Genomic DNA, 16,298 nt, shown 5'->3' with positions numbered 1-16,298 from the left:
CTCTTCCTCTCTCCCTCCCTCCCTCCCTCTCCCTCCCCTTTTCCCTCTTTCCCTCTCTCCCTCCATTTTTCCATCTCCCTCCCTCTCCCTCTCCCTCTGTCTCTCTCCATCACTATTTCTCCTGAATGAGTAGGCCTGCACAGACCTACTCTCACACCAGAAGCAGCTCACAGTGGGCCTACCGCCCGAGCCCCGGGAGAAGATCATCTCTGCGTAAGTCTTCAGCCTGGGGGCCTCAGGTTGGAGAGGGTGGCGTGGGGAAAACATCGGTTCCATCTACTGTTGAGAAAGAGGGTCTTTTTAAAGTCACTGTCACTCTGGAACTTCCAGCAGGAAAATAAGCATCTTCCACTGAGGGCAGGGAGGCACCACTCAGGCATCTTTCATGGTATTTGTGTCCTGATGCTTCTTCCTAGGCCCCTTCCCCCCGAGGAGCTCACAAAACTCATCTACGAAGCCAGTGGGCAGGACATCAGCATTGCTGTCCTCACACAGGTCAGCTGGCCAGGGAGGGGCAGGGCCGTGGCCTTCTCCGGGCTGCAGGGGCCTCTGCCACCACCCGGTATCTGAAACACTTGTGTCCATGTGTGTGTGCGTCAGGAGATCGTGGTGTACTTGGCGATGTACGTCCGGGCACAGCCCAGCCTCTTCGTGGAGATGCTCAGGCTCCGGATCGGACTCATCATTCAGGTGATGGCCACAGAGCTTGCGCGGAGCCTCAACTGTTCAGGTACGGAGCGTGGGCAGATGCTCCAGAGGCTCGCTCAGCATCCCCAACCCCCTTACCCACCCTGGGAGCCCCACCCAAGTACTCTGGAACCTGGGCTTCCGAGCCTGTGAGCGTGCTTCTGCTTTCCCAGGTTCTCTCATTTACATGTAACTTCGCCAGGCCATCCAGCACAGGGTGCTGAATTTCATGTCAGGGAGAATGAGGCACTGGAATCTTCTGCCCTCCTTACTGTAGCTCCTGGCAGGAGATGTCATCCCCCATTTAATCACACCTCCACTGGGAGAAATCCTACCAACTGAAATGTGTAAATCAACTGCAAGACGTGTTCCAGCATTGGGATCATTACAGTGGGAAAAAGATGCATCTGAGAGCTAATAAAACACACAATTTCAACAGTAGCATTTAGAATCACCAAGGATCAGTACATGTCAGCCCTGAAGCAGCGGTGTGGTAATCCTGAGCAGGGAGACCCGCCGCAGCGTCCTCTGTCACCACCCCAAGGCCCACCCAACTCTGCCTTCACCTGCTACCAGCCCTGTGTCTGGGACACTTACAGGATGTTTGTTTTGTAGGAGAGGAAGCTTCTGAAAGTTTGATGAACCTCAGCCCTTTTGATATGAAAAACCTTCTGCATCATATTCTGAGTGGAAAAGAGTTTGGCGTTGAAAGAAGCAGTAAGTAAATGCTCATTTTACCTCTGCAGGGAGGGGACAAGAGGGCCTGATGGATGTGTCCCAGCGTCACCTGTTAGTGCTTCATTTATATACAAATCGACATGAGTAATTGCGATTTGGGACATAATATATGAGGGTAAGGTTCCTGCTTTACCAAGATGGACAGAGTCTTAGATGCAGCTTTGTGACCCTCTTTGACTTACTGGGAGAGCTGTGACCACACGTGGGCATGGTGTGCACACCTCTGCACTCTGGCCTGCTGCCTTCCTCCTTCTGCCAGGTCCAGGTACTATCACTTGTGCAACAGTGTTAGGAGGGGTGAGGTGACTAGGGAGTCAGGATGGAAGGGCTGTCTTTTCCATTCACCTGTGCCTGCCTTTGGTTTGGGCAGAACTGTCCTCCCCCACATCCTGGTCCCCTTCATGGGGCAGGAGAAGAGCCCTCTGCAACCTCACAGCACCTCTTGCTGAGTCAGTTTGCTTTGTCCCTGTGTGGCCTGCTCAGTTTTTCTCTGTACCGGAACCCTGTTTGCAGTGCTAGGAAATATAATCACCCAACTCCTGGTGGAATTCTGTTCTCAAATGCTCCCTAATTATAATTAAAGCAATTATCATTTCTCTTCATAATAAAGCAAAATGAATGATTTGCAGACGCATTTGTGAATTTATTTCCTGAAGCCGGAGAAATGCAGTGTGGGCTGTCATTCTTTTTATTTAATAAGAAGGACATTGGGTACTTCATTTTTGTTCCCCAGAGTGTGCACCAGCCAGCTAACAAAGACGCATCATGCAATCAGATGGGTTTGGGTGGCTTTTCTCCTTTCCTGAAGGAGGAGTGCTCAAGATCTTTTTTCCAAAAGTAATTTTCAGTTCTTTCAAATGCTCAGTCCTTGAAATGTAAATATACAAGATAAATATTTAACGTGTTCTGCTCATCAAAATGACGTACATGCTTTGCCACAGATAATTACTAAAAATTTGTTATTAGATATAAAGCCATAGATGCTTACAAAACTAGGAACAGAATAATGTCACTTGAAAGCCATAAATACGTCTAATTGCAAGCAAGGCCAGAGGAGGTCCTGTCTCTGGACAGATAACATCATTTGTACATTGTCCTTTGTAATTGTCCAATTTTTATAAATTAGGAAACTCAAATTGTCTTAGAATTTTGATTAAATCTTGACATGTCTGAGATAAATATTTCAAGCTAGTTCTCACCCCATACAGGCCCCACTGTAGAGTCCCAGACCCCTTTGGCTTCTGTTTTCCACTTTCCTGGTGTCCCTCCTCCCTCTCCGGCTAACCACTGCGTTTCCTTTGTGGGTTCCTCCCTCTCTGCTGTCCTTTACATGTGAGTGTCCCCCGGCTCCTTATCTCCCATGGCTTCAGGGGTGGGTCGGGGCAGGAGGGTGGGGTGTATAGGGGATGCTGCCTGAGGACGTGACCTTTGAGGTGGGCCTGCAGAAGGAAAGGATGTGCTGGGCAGTGGGGACAGAGCTCGGCCTGGAGGGGTTCCAAGTGGGCAGTGACATGATCACACTTGCCTTTTAGAACGATCACTGTGACCACAGCACGGAGAACCGATTAGTGGGGGCACGGCCACAGATAGGTGGGAGTCCCGAGGCTGCTGCAGCAGGTTGGAAGTGAGGTGATGGAGGCCTTCTTGCCCCTTCTGTGATGGCAGCAGCGCACCAACCATCAGGCAGCCACGTCTCTCCACCTCCAGCCTTTGGTTGGCTTGTTCTCCCAGGGCTTCCCTCTCTAGCCCCAAGGCCCCTTAATGTGGGTGGCCTGTTTTCTACAAGGAAGGTGTGCTTTTGGAGAAGTGAAAAAATTACTTTAAAAAATATCCAATTCATGAAAGGGTTTATGGCCAGTCAGTGTTTTCTGCTTAAGCAATGTTCATGCTCATTCGTTCACTCGAACGCATATTGAGCCTGGGCTGTGTGAGCAGGTACAGTTCCAGGTGCTGGAAACAGCACTGGCCAGGGCAGATGAGGCCTCCTCTAAAGATTTTATCATCGAGTCGGGGAGGGAAATATGGATAAAAATACACACATCGCACGTATTCGTTACTCAGGGTGGATGCTATATAGTTTCTAAGAACCACGTGTGTTTCCCCTCTAGTGCGGCCCATCCATTCCTCTACATCCAGCCCTGCCATCTCCATCCATGAAGTGGGACATACTGGAGTCACCAAAACCGAGAGGAGTGGCATTAACAGGCTGAGGAGTGAGATGAAACAGGTGAGAAGAGCTCTCGGCGGTGGCAGCAGCAGCAGTACTGGGAGAGAAGTGGTTTTCCTACCTGGGCTCACCTCAGAAAGTGATAGAAACCCAGAGCATGCAGGGTGAAGCCCGCTCTTTGTAGAGGATGTGAGATCCCTTCTGTCCTGCAATCTGAACATAGCCTGTACCTAGATATCCCAGAGCCCCTCGCGTGCACCCACACATGTTCATCCTTAACTGTATCATGTTATATGAACATTCCAAAAAACGCCCTTCCCCTTGTTTTCCTGTTGCCAGACCTCTCTTTCGAGTGGGCCACAGCCATTTAAAAAGTAGAGTTGTGTAAAAAAGTAACTATATCGTCTCTTTATCAAATATGTCCTTCAAATAAAATAGCCAGAGGAATCCAGAAATAGAATGGAATGCTCATGATACCTGTATATTTCACCAGCCACAGGTATCTCTTTTCTTTGTTCACCTTTATTTAATTCACATAAATTCCTTCTGAACTGACCCCACAGGACTGCAAGTCAACAGGTTTTCAGTCCTAATGTGCTGGTACTATGCTAGGACTTGGCCATGATCTACAGTAGGAAATACCGTGTTTCCCCGAAAATAAGACCTAGCCGGACTATCAGCTCTAATGCGTCTTTTGGAGCAAAAATTAATATAAGACCCAATATTATATTATATTACATTACATTATATTATATAAGACTCGGTCTTATTTTATTATAAGACCAGGATAGTAATATAATATAATGTAATATAATATAATATGGTCTTGTATTAATTCTATAGTAAAATAAGACCCGGTCTTATATTAATTTTTGCTCCAAAAGATGCATCAGAGCTGATTGTCCGGTGAGTTCTTATTTTCGGGGAAACACGGTAGCATTTCCTTCTAACCATGACCTGCAGTGAGAAGTGCTGTTGGATTTTCCTCTCCATTTCAAATGATGACCCACTAGATCAAGGCACTAATGGGTCACAACCTGCAGTTGGACCAGTCAGTGCTTCCCTGGGTTGTCCAGAGGGCGAGAGGAGTAGCAAGTCATCCTTGATTCGAAACTGGTTTTTGTTTATTTCCTGATGTATTTTTACTTTCAGATGACTAGACGATTTAGTGCTGATGAACAGGTGAAACATCTTTGTCTTGTTTCATCCTTTACTGTCTGTGTGCGCTTCGTGTCCTTTCTGGCTTGAATGTGGAAAGTGAGGCTGTGAATACAGAGAGTGAGCGCGTGGAGAACTGTTCTTCCCATGAAACAGGCGTGGGTGGAGGTGACTCCACAGCTGGAACAGGCAGAGTGCTGGATTTAAAAGCGGGAGAAATGGCCTTGTCCCATGCCTTTAGATAAAATCCATTTATGAGACTCTTGGGTTTTGCAGGATACTTTGTGAAAGAGATGGACCCGAGCTCTGCCTCGGCGGGAGTTTCTGTTCAGAAAAATGGAAAATAAGTAGGGAAAAGTAAAATGTGGTCATTGATTATATTAGTAGAAAGAATACTGCTCTTCCTGTCCCCAGATTGCCTGGGTGAGGACTTAACCCTGGAAGGAAAAAATGTAAGGCTACTGTTCTTTTATATCACGCTTGTGCCATGCTTCCTCCAGAAAATTAGAGTCACGTTCCTAATGACTGAATGTCTTGATGACTGAGAGCACGTGGAGGTTTCGGATAATGACATGCAGACTCTATGTTGTCCCAGGGTAAAGCACACGTGCTCTCTCATTTGAATTTATGCTCTTTCCAAGTAAAGAACAGACTTTCCAAACATGTTCCTTTGCCAGCCACTTGATGGCACCGTCCCTCTGGTTACCCACATCCTCATGATGGCTGACCGTGGGGGAATATGGGTGGTTCCCTGCACCTCCATTTAATGTCGTCCTTTCATATTATGGGGACAAAATGATCACCTTTCTTCTTTGATGGGTTGAGATTCAGTTAGCCAGTACAAGTTTTGTATTTGGCCACGTCCATCAAGTAAACATATTTTCTCTGTCCAAAATTTAATAGATGCCATGGCATTTTAGATTTCTGTTCACTTTTGCAGGAACACCGTGCATGGGTACACGTGTGTGTGCTCAGGCACTATCCCCATGCAAAATCAGGGTACATTCTAGGTTTTTAGATGAAGAAATACTTATCTGGCCAAAGGTCATCAGCCTGATCTTATTCGTTCATTTAACAAATATCTATTGAATGACAATAGGTGCCAGATGCTAAATGCTGGTGATGGGTATTTTGTTGCTCTCTGTAGATTGTCACAACTCTTAACATAAAAGATTAGCATTTCCTGGCTGTGGCTTTGGAAAGTAAGTTGGGTCCTAACTTGATGAGGTTCCCTCCCCATATGACTAGAATGTGGTACCGTTTCATAGTGAGAGAAAGAGCATTTCCCAAGTTCAGTGCCCTGCTGATCTCTGAGGCTGTTTGCCTGGTTGGTGAGTAAGAACTTCCGTCTGCCCGCATCCTCTGCAGCTTCTTTCCGCAGGTGTTTTCCATGCTATTCCATACTCCTCTTTGTTTGCGTCGTTTGGTGTCACTGCACATGACTGAATGGACTCTCTTTGTCTTGTAGCTCTTTTCTGTGAGCCAGGCCGTGTCCAGCAGTGCACATTGCTCCAAGTCGATGGTAAACCATGCATCCCAACCATTGTCCTTCTTACTGCCACCTCCTTGCTGGTGGTGACTTGATTTCTTGTTGCCCTTCTCGTGCTCCCACCTCATCTTTAACTCCCAAAGATTTGAACAGGTTCCAGTGTTTTCATTTGACTGCCATTATGAGGAGAGTGTAGAAAGAAAGCCGAGAAATTCTTGAACTGAGCTTTGTTTGGCCAGGAGCTTCCGGATACTTTGAGGCAGCATTTCTGTGCCTGTATCGAGCCACGGTGGTGAACCATTACCCACACACGCCGACTAGCACTGTACTCACAATGCACTGCTGGGCGTGAGGCCTCAGACCAAGTGCATGATTAGGAGGTGCTCCGACTGCAGAGGCGAGTCTGAATCTTCCTCCCGAAATGAGGCGAAAACCAGCTGAGTCATTGATGAGTGCAGCTGTAATTACTTTTATTTGTATCTAATTGTTGCCATATTTAAATGGCAGTAATGAGCCCAATGGAATAACCCAGCCTAACAGCCTTTTCAAAATAAGATCTGACGAAGTCGCAATGAGTCCATAGAGAACACTCCTGCCTCCTGCTTAACATTTGGATTTCATTTTCAAACCTTTAAATTTGACGGTGCACATTGAGAAATGAAACCGCCAGGTAGCCCAGAACAAAGGTAATGTGTACGGATGAAGGTTAGCCCTTTCCTACCTGGAGACCATGCGTTTAGAATCCATCCATAGGAAGAAGGCAGGCCTGGAGCCTTGCTGCAGGGAGGGAGTATAGCATGGCCTCACCAGGTCTGCTGCTGGGGGGCAGGTCTCCAGTTCCCCACTGGGAGCCTCTCTGAGCTGCGTCTGCCTTCATTGGGGTAGGGCCTGCCAAGGCCAGAGCACAACCACTGGCCCTGCCCCAGCGCTTCCCTCATGGAGGCAAGTCCAGCCTCAGGCGAGGAGGTGAGCAGGAGACGACGCCCTCTCACCTTTTCCTCAGCAAAGCATGTATTCCTGGCTTGGAGGCAGCCATTGCCCCCAACCAGGATAAAGCTCTGTGCTGAAAACAGGCAGAGTAGAGAACAGATGGAAAAGGACCGGTGGATATACCATAGTCTCTGAGGTCCCCACTACTAAATGTGGATCTCCAGCCACTCCAGACCCTCCTCCACCCCACGTTATGTGTGGGGCTCTCTGTGGCACCTGCACTGTGAGAAGGTGACTTCCACTTCTCTGGGCCACTGCAGAAGGGAAGTGGGCACTTTGGCATTGTCTCCCTGGGCTGTGGTATCTCTGGGGGACTCATGTCCTCCGAGAGCCCAGTGGCTCTCTCTAGGCCCTCCCACAGCAATACGAGAAGGCCTTGGCAGTGACAGCTGACCTCGCTGAGCACTTACCACCAGCCGGGTGTGTTTATGGGGCTTCCTAAATCTTCATTCAATGAGTGCGCCTGGCCAGCTCGCTGAAGCGGTCTGACTGTGTCCCCCAGCCCTGTGCACATGAGACCCAGAGCTACTGTCAGGCTGAGGGATTGCTGCAGCCAGTGTTAAGCTGGGATTCAGCGCTGAGCCCAGAGCCCACACCCTTACCTGCTCAGCCTCCCAGTCAGGTCGGGGTCCTTGCTACTGCACTATCTCGTGGGGCTGGGCAGAGTGCATGGAACAAGTTCAGTAACCAAACTGGTATGTGCCAGAGTTAATCCAGCTTTAAGAAATGGCCCGGGTAGAATAAAGGAACCATGTTCCTCTCTGGGCAAGTGGTGATCTGGTCTTTTGATCGCCAGAGCAACCCTGCCGCACCAGCTCTGAGGCTTCTGAAGGCCATGCGCTGTCTGTCTTGCAGAGGTCCAGCACCCCGTCCTCGCCCACTGGCACGTCATCGTCAGACTCAGGCGGGCATCACATTGGCTGGGGGGAGCGGCAGGGCCAGTGGCTGCGCAGGAGAAGGCTGGATGGGGCCATCAACAGGGTGCCTGTGGGATTCTACCAGAAGGTGTGGAAGATCCTTCAGAAGGTAAGCTTGGTCTTGGGGCTGGGGGACACATGCTCCCAGGGAAATGAACCAACCCCCCCTGACTCCCTTTGTGGGGCGTGGTGGCACCTATAGGGATCATCAAGTAGCATGTGGCTGTAGGACAAGCCAACACATAGCCCCCAACCTTGGGTAGCTCACAGCCTAGAGCAGGCTTTCCCTACCTTGGCACCACTGACATAGGGGGCTGGGGAATTCTTTTTTGTGGGGGACCATCGTGTGCATTGTGGGATGTGTGGCAGCATCTCTGGCCTCCACCCAATAGATGCCAGTAGCACCCCCCCCCCCAGTTATGACAACCAAAAATGTCTCCAAATATTGCCAAGTGTTCCCTGAGCTGCAAATGACCCCTGGTTGAGAACCACTGGCTGACACCACAGCAAGTTAGATAAGGTGGCAGGCCAGGTTGTGTGGGACCACCTTTGACATATTAGGAATGTAGAAAAGTCAGAAGATAGACAAGAACCAGAGAAGGGAGGGAAAGCTTTGGATGAAAACAACATGACACAGAGGATCCAGAACAGCCCCCCAGTCCTTAGGCTCCTGCACGTTCAGGTACACGTGGCGTCCACGCCATTCAGCGACATGATCAGGTCTTGAGGGAAAAAAGCAATGGAGAGCTTCCAGTCTGACTCCGGGTCCTAGGTGCCCTGAAGGCACAAGCCCCACATGCCCTGGGCTGCCTCTGCTTCCCCACCTGGAGGACAGGGATCTGAAACCCACTCCCTTTAGCCAACTGCCCACTACACCTGTGGCCACCAGATAGGACTACATTTCCCGGCTCCCTGGGGCTGTGAAAATCTCCACGGAAGTCATCAGAAACATGTAAGGTGACAGCCAGAGAATGCACTGCATGCACCTGAGCAAGGGAGAGCCCAGCCCAAACACCTGTTGCCAAGGAGGGATGTATGGGGGAAGCCGTGCCCCTTTGCTCTCTGCATCCACATTCTGTCCACCTCCCACATCAGCCCCACAGCATTTGTGTCTCCCTGGGTCCACTAGAGGGACAGTCTGCCTCAGTTCAAAGCTTCTGTGCAAACCAGAAACCATGGGCAGGACCGATGTGTTTTCATCAGCTGTTTTGTTAGCTCATTTCACAGCAGGAGAGGAGAGAAAGTCACCCCAAACAGCAAATATGACTGTGCTGCGGTATTTCTGTGGCATGGCCTGGTAGGGAGCCTGTGGTCTTTCTGCTGTGTGGGGACCGCCGTCTTCCTGACCGAGCTGGGCACGGGGAGGTCAGCACAGTACTTGTCTTCATGCAGCTGGCTCCCTGTCCCCATGCACGAGCAGAGCCCTCAGAGCCCACCAAGGCCTGTAGTTCTCCACTCTCTGCCTCTTGTGAAGAGGCACGAGTGTTTGCTGCCTCTCCATCCTCAGCCCCCCAGGGACGGGTGGGCAGCTGCTGCCGGCCAGGGCACTGGGATTTAGAAGGCAGCCAATTAGACTAGAACAAACTGTTCCTAGAAAATCTCCCCACTCTTCCTGGGGCATCACACGCTTCCATCCGGACTCCCACTGGCTCAATACCAAGACACTTTTATTATGAAAATGCAGCATTTTGTATTGAGTCGATGCTTGATATTTATATACATGGGTGTGCATGTGCGTGTCTGTGCATGTGCTCAAGCTTTTTGTGATCGGTGCTTATTATAGAAATTTCAAAAATAGATGCCTGCAAAGGCACAGAAGTATACTTCGCCAGTAAGAGCCATGAAAATCTCCCTTTATGTGGTACCAAATGAGACCTCTCAGCCAAGTGAAATGTACAGCTTCCACAGAGGAGGACCCAGCAGCTCCCTGGGGCATTGTTCATGCGAGATCTGAAACATGCCTGCTGGTTCCCTAGAATTGTTGCATCGAAAACAGCCTGTGGGCAGTGAGAACAGCTCTCTAAAAATAAATGACAGTCTGGCATGTTCCAGCCCTCATGCAGGTTTCCAAGGCAGAGCAACTTGAGTATGTGTGCGTGTGTGCATACTTGTCAATTACATTCTGGAATCTGACTGAAATGTGATGTGTGCATTCTGTCTCCAGTGCCATGGTCTTTCCATCGATGGTTATGTGCTCCCATCCTCAACGACACAAGAGGTATGATGGGAAAAACTCAAACGCTGTCCTACCCCCATTTTCACCAAGTGCTGTATTTCGTGGACTCTGACCACTCATGCTTCTTTGCAGCTTCTTACTTATAGACAGGCCATTTTGTAGGTCCGATCTTTTGAGCCACTCAACCCTCAAATTTTGCAAAGTTTCTCTCCCGCACTTATTAGCATCACCTTTTCTCTTTCGCCTCAGAAACAGCATTTCTGACCGTCAAGATCTTTAGCTTTACCACATAGAACCCTATTAAGAGAAAAGAGCAAAGCTGCATGTCACACATGGACCCACGTGCAGCCTCCTCTGGCCCCTCTTTCCACTGACCTCAGACGTCTTCCCTGGTTTCTTTTCCCCTAGTCATTCTTTTACAAATTCATGTTTTAGTTTTTACCCTGCCCCAGGCACCGTGCCACATGCTACAGGAATGATGAAGAAGAAAGAGAAATAAGAAATGGTCCCTGCCCCCTGGAAGTCATAGTCCAGTGGGATAGGACTTGGCCTACCCCCCAAATAAAGCTAGGACAAGGCCGACTGCCTCCCAGAGCAGAGCCATCAGCCTCCTGCTCTAGAAGATTCCTGCTGGCAGAATCAGAACAGTGGCCAGAAGGGAGGCAGCATTTAAGCTGAACCCAGAGCCCAGGGGGCGCTGTGCTCAGGTTGCTGACAGCACTGCGTCCGTCCTGGCTCACTCCTGACCCGCTGCGGGTCCCTTTGGCAGATGACCCCACAGGAGATCAAGTTTGCTGTCCACGTTGAGTCGGTGCTCAACCGCGTGCCCCAGCCCGAGTACCGGCAGCTGCTGGTGGAGGCCATCATGGTGCTGACGCTGCTGTCGGACACGGAGATGAACAGCATTGGCGGCATCATCCATGTGGACCACATCGTGCAGATGGCCAACCAGCTGTTCCTGCAGGACCAGGTGGGTGTGCCCGGGCCTGCCCAGTTGCCCCACAGCCGAGGTGGGGACGGAGGTAGGGAAGCCAGGTTGGCTGGCATTTATCTCTATCAAGGCTAGAGGTTCTGTGTCCAATAGGAAAGAATGTTCTTGAACAAAGAAAATGTCATCACAGATGGTGAAAATGTCAACCATTTGGTGAGAAAACAGCGCAGTGTCCACTTGGGAAATATAAAGACCTTTGGAGATAGACAGGCCCATTTCAGCATAGGTTTTAGTGCAAACACCACCCTTGCTCATATATGTCCTTGGGTAAACAAAACCACTTACTCTGCACCCAGAGTCGCATTAGGAGAAGCCGTCCTCTCATTAAAGTCAGTGATACCCTGCGAACCGGCACACGTGGGAACCTAGTGCAGTGCCCGGAGCAGGTGCCATTGGCTCTCCTGCCCCAGGCCTGGAGCTCTTCTCCACAGGCCGTGGGCCTCGGCATGCAGTTATCACAGGCTACGAGAGCGAACTCTACTCATTCTTCACCTGTTCCTTTTCCTGCTGCAGATGTCAACTGGAGCCATGGACACTCTAGAGAAAGACCAAGCCACAGGCATTTGCCACTTTTTTTACGACAGTGCTCCGAGTGGGGCTTATGGAACAATGACCTACCTAACGAAGGCAGTGGCTTCTCATTTGCAGGAATTGCTGCCCAATTCAGGCTGCCAGATGCAATAGGGCCTCAGCCCTTTCTGAGTCTGTCACTTGGCCCCGTAGCCTCACTGGAAACTTTCTTCTGTTCCCCAAGATCCCCTGCGCTGTCACAAAAGCATGTCCCATCAGAAACACTGGCAAGGAAGAGATGGCAGTGACTGACATGAAACCAGTGTTTGTCCAAGCCACGGAAAGAGCCAAGGAGTCCTGTGCTCCCCAAGGAGCGGCATGGGATTATTATCTAGGTTCATTTTGCTGGAACATTTGTCACAGCATCTGGTCTCCTGGAGCCTGAGGAGGAAGTGGAAACTGGTGTCTTTTGAGTGCAGAATGAACTGAGAAACAGCCTAAATTGGCTCTCACAGAGAGCGACCAAAATAGGTTTGATGAGCTAGTGCACATCCTAAAGATCCTTCCAGTAGCTAGACAAGCAGACCTTGGCCAGGGGAGCATCTTAACAGGATGCAGTCTGTCTATGGACCAAACTGTTTACCAAATAGAACAACTCTTTCTGTGGAAGTTTGCTTTTCTTGTGCCTTGCTTTTTTTCTTGGTCTCTTGTTGTTTTATTGGCCTAGCTACCTTCGTGTGACATAATTCTCTTTCACCAAGATGTCAAAAATTGCTCCCAGTTAACTTTGGCTCATGGTTTTCAACTATTTTATCCTGGCCACCTATAGATGATGGATTTCTCCTGCCTTCTTCCTACATCTTCCGGAATCTAGCAAAACAAAAAACAATGGCAGGGAGGATCAAACTCGTTTTATAGCTGGGCCACCTATTGTTTTGGGGCTGGAGCAGGCAGGGAGTTCCTCTGGAAGGCCTGTGTCCCCCACCCCACCCCTGCATGGAGTGACCGCCCTGGCAGGAGAGTGAGCAGTACCTCCCCCGAGCTCTAGGGGACCCATGTGATGGGTATGCAGCACCAGATGCCATGGAAATTGGTGGTGTGCTCCCGTAAAAGTAATGCTTCTTCCTTATGAGAGAGCCAGGCTGGGGACGCATCCCTTCTCATGGAAGCACTGCCATCTTGATGCTCTCAGGTAGCTGTGGTTGGGGGCCTTGACTGTAGAGGAACAAGGACAAATCCTGACAGGGCGGGGCCTCGCCAGGTTTTTGCCAATATCCTGGTGGATGGAGTTTCTCTCCAGGCATTGTCTTCCTTGGGGAGTGGGGGTTGGGACGAGGGGGAAACCATTGTTGTTCTGGAAAACCTGGTGGCTACATGGTGAGAGCTCTGGCTGGTTAAGAGTCATGGGTTAGATTGTGACAACTCTGCCTCTGAAATGGGAACGTGGCCATTGGATCTTTGCTTGCAAGTTTACATGAAGGTGGAGAAAGCCGATGCTCTAGCTGCTTTTAGGGGACATCGCCATGCCCGGCGCCCCTCAGAGTCAAGATGCAGTAAGCAGACTTTGTTCAGTCCAAGGCAAGTACTTTGCAGTTGCCCCTGGGAGAGACAGTCTAGAACACGAGATTCGGTGTCCTTACCTGGGCTTGGTGGTCTTTAGTCACCATTCACCTGGGACGTCAATGCTTTTGTTTCCTACTTCTTCAAAACCACAGTACTTTCCTTGCTAAGGTACAAAGTAGTTATACAGAGGGAAAGGCCCTGGAATCTCAGCTTCTGCTCCAGGGGACGTCGGCATGCCCCTCTCCTCCCCTCCCCCTTCTTCCTCCTCCCCATTAACATCAGTATATAAAACCTGTCTCCTCGTATTACTGGATCCTCCCTTCATTTGTCACCACATGTTGAGAAAGTATTCTCTGTGCCAGGTGTGGGAATACAAAGATAAATGAGATGTGACTTGGCACTCAAGGACCTCGCCCCAACAAGGAAAGCCATGCTTCAGTGTGGCGGGGGCAGTGTTAGAGAGCCAGACAAGATGTAGGACTGGGAAGGAGGGGCCTGCCCAGGGCACTGGCACTGGTGGGGCAGATCCCAGTGACAGTGGGGGCACCATGCCCCGGAGCCTCCATGTCCGTGCCCCATCTTCCCTGGGAAGTCTGTTTGCTCCCATTTGCCTCTGAGGGTCCAGGGGGTCACAGCCACCCAGGTTTCATAGTAGCATTTTCATAGCCTTTATTCTTTGTGTCCTTAAGACATGCTCGCCATAAGTGAGACTCCCTGGTGGACCAGTTCAGATGCAGGTAATGTAGGAAAGGTACAAGCTGTGAAAGTCCCGCTTGCTTTTTGGGAGAAGGCTCAAGAAGAGTTACAACCCTCCTAAATGAGCCAGGTGCTAATTTAGAACAATCCCCTGCCCGTGGATGACGCGCAAAGCCACAGATGCTATGTTTGGGCTTACCAACCAAAGCAGGCCGGGAGAAGAGCCATAATAAGCAATTCAACCAAGCCTTCGATTCACTCTTTTGAAACCTCTTTCAAATGAAATCCTGAAATAGTACTGCATTTCTACAGGCTTCAAGCTGTCAGCTTCAAAGAAGGAGAACAGGCTTCTGAGGTTTGATCCCTTGCGCGAGCAGCTGAGGCCCACGCAGCGAAGAGGAACAGATGTTGGAGGGGGGTGGTGGAGGCCCTGTCCTGACCATCCTGGCCTCTTCAGAGTGGGTTTCCTCCTGAGAAGAAAGAGGCTGCAGCACCAGAGGGCTCTGGGTGGGGGGGTGCCCTTTCCCAGTTCCCTCCTCAGAGCAGAGAGTCCAATTTTGACCTTTGCTGTGGCTGGAGGCAGCATGTTCTGTCTCAGAGCCATAAACAAACATTTCTTTTGCCATCCTCCATTGAAAAGCAGCCAGCCACCCCGCCCACTGCTCAACCTGGTTTTGACCCGGCTGAATCCTGCAGCAAAGAGTAAGGTTCTGTCACTGAGTCCAACTGGCCTTCTGTGGGGACAGAGTCCCAGAGAGCCGTTTCCAGGCTCTCGGCCTCACGTGGAAAGGTGCTGGCTCGGGTAGTAGATGACCATCAGCTGTAACCAGTTAGCCATTGGCCACTGATATAACTGCCGCGGCTGCACTGGTTGGTGAGTCAGTGGGTTGGCGGGCAGAGAAGCGGACAGCAGGTTGCAGGTCGTGTGACTCCAGCCTCCAGTGAGACTATGGTGCCACCAGTGAGACTATAGTGGTGTGACTCCCCTATCTATGGCTCCATGGGTGTTCCTGTTTGGCCTGGCCACATCCTGTGTTCTTCTGTGGGGAGAGGGAGCAGAGACCCTGCAGGCCGCCTCGCACAACAAATGGCACCGCGAGCAGGGTCTCCTGCATGACACCTTCCATCCCAGCTCTGACCTGGGCGAGTTATTTAGCCTCTGTGTGCCTCAGTTTGCCCATCTGGAAAATATGCAAGAGGCCTACAGACTGGCACGGGAGTAAGCGTGAGGGAATCACAGGAACCGCCCCCCCCCCCCAGTTGGGGACCAGGAGCTTCCTGTTTACAGGAAGCCACATATGCCCAACGGCAACTCAGCCAGGCTCTCCCGGCCATGCCAGTGTCTCCTGGGGTGGGTGTCTGTCAGCTCAGCTTCTGCAACCCTTGTGAGGCGCGCGGTGAATGGAAGGAGAGACTGTTATGCATTAGCTGCATGGATAGAGAGGATGTAAATGCTCCCTTTGTAAAAGAAAAAAGACCAGAAGATCAGGACACAGGAGAAACAGTTTGTCAGTTGATTGATGCCATTTATTTCTGGACAAGAAGACAAGAGGCTCGACCTCCCTTGATGTAAGTTAGAGCAGAACCATCTCTCAGTTCTATTGACTTGCGTATAAGTCTGGCAAATAGCTTTTAGTCTTCTCTGTTTCCTTGTCAGAAGGTACAAAAGCCTCCCACCCCTCCCTTGGCGCCATTATCTTTCAAGGTGACTCATGCTTTTAAAGTCCCTGCCATCTGTTCTATGTGTCTCTGCACTTTGCATGGTCCCAGAATGCCTTCTGTTCTCTGGGACTTGGCCACTGATAGCTCTGCTTGTGAGGGGACAGTAAAGCCACTGTCATTCCCTTAAAGCCCCCTTGTCCTCCTCAGAAAGCCACTTGGGAAAAGCCATGTCCTTGAGTTACCAAGAGAGTTCTCTGAGGAAGGAGAAGACCTGAACCGGTAAGAGACTATTCTTGAGTCTAACGCACGGAGTGTTTGACTGATAGTCTGGAAGAGAGAAAAATTCCATCAGAAAACGTGTGTGTGTGTGTGTGTGTGTGTGTGTGTGTTTAAGGAACATATGTGCAATTTTGCAAAAATGCCTTCTTAGAAGGACGGGAATAATTGGAACCAATGAACTCTGAAGTCATGTGATTTATCCTTCTGCCTGATTGCAATATGTCATCTATTCTGAAAAATGAATTGCTCAGAAAGCATTTCTTGTGCATTCATTG

At 50.0% G+C, this 16,298-nt stretch overlaps 1 protein-coding gene across 13 annotated transcripts in view; it reads left to right on the top strand.

Moving 5' to 3' along the window:
- PHKA2 (phosphorylase kinase regulatory subunit alpha 2) overlaps window positions 1–12,492 on the top strand; it is a 69,756-nt gene extending 57,264 nt beyond the window's left edge. For 5 of the 13 annotated variants that reach the window (XM_019755392.3, XM_019755390.3, XM_019755391.3 and 2 more), the window contains 11 exons: window positions 134–213; window positions 417–495; window positions 601–730; window positions 1,303–1,404; window positions 3,534–3,652; window positions 4,745–4,774; window positions 6,219–6,272; window positions 8,085–8,255; window positions 10,311–10,364; window positions 11,092–11,292; window positions 11,827–12,492. In XM_019755392.3, the coding sequence (XP_019610951.1) occupies window positions 134–213; window positions 417–495; window positions 601–730; window positions 1,303–1,404; window positions 3,534–3,652; window positions 4,745–4,774; window positions 6,219–6,272; window positions 8,085–8,255; window positions 10,311–10,364; window positions 11,092–11,292; window positions 11,827–11,997 (1,191 nt within the window). In that variant the 3' untranslated portion in view covers window positions 11,998–12,492. Of the gene's footprint in view, window positions 1–133; window positions 214–416; window positions 496–600; window positions 731–1,302; window positions 1,405–2,633; window positions 2,758–3,533; window positions 3,653–4,744; window positions 4,775–6,218; window positions 6,273–8,084; window positions 8,256–10,310; window positions 10,365–11,091; window positions 11,293–11,826 lie in introns of those variants that run through there. The other 8 variants (XM_019755394.3, XM_019755395.3, XM_088795076.1 and 5 more) reach the window with 8 other exon arrangements.
- The last annotated feature ends 3,806 nt before the right edge of the window (window positions 12,493–16,298 follow it).

The sequence above is a fragment of the Rhinolophus sinicus genome, chromosome 18, assembly GCF_057876585.1.
Source record: "Rhinolophus sinicus isolate RSI-liver-muscle chromosome 18, RSI-T2T, whole genome shotgun sequence".
NCBI classification, from domain to species: domain Eukaryota; kingdom Metazoa; phylum Chordata; class Mammalia; order Chiroptera; family Rhinolophidae; genus Rhinolophus; species Rhinolophus sinicus.
Note: the sequence above shows the minus strand (reverse complement) of the source record. Positions and strands in the feature narration are given on the sequence as shown.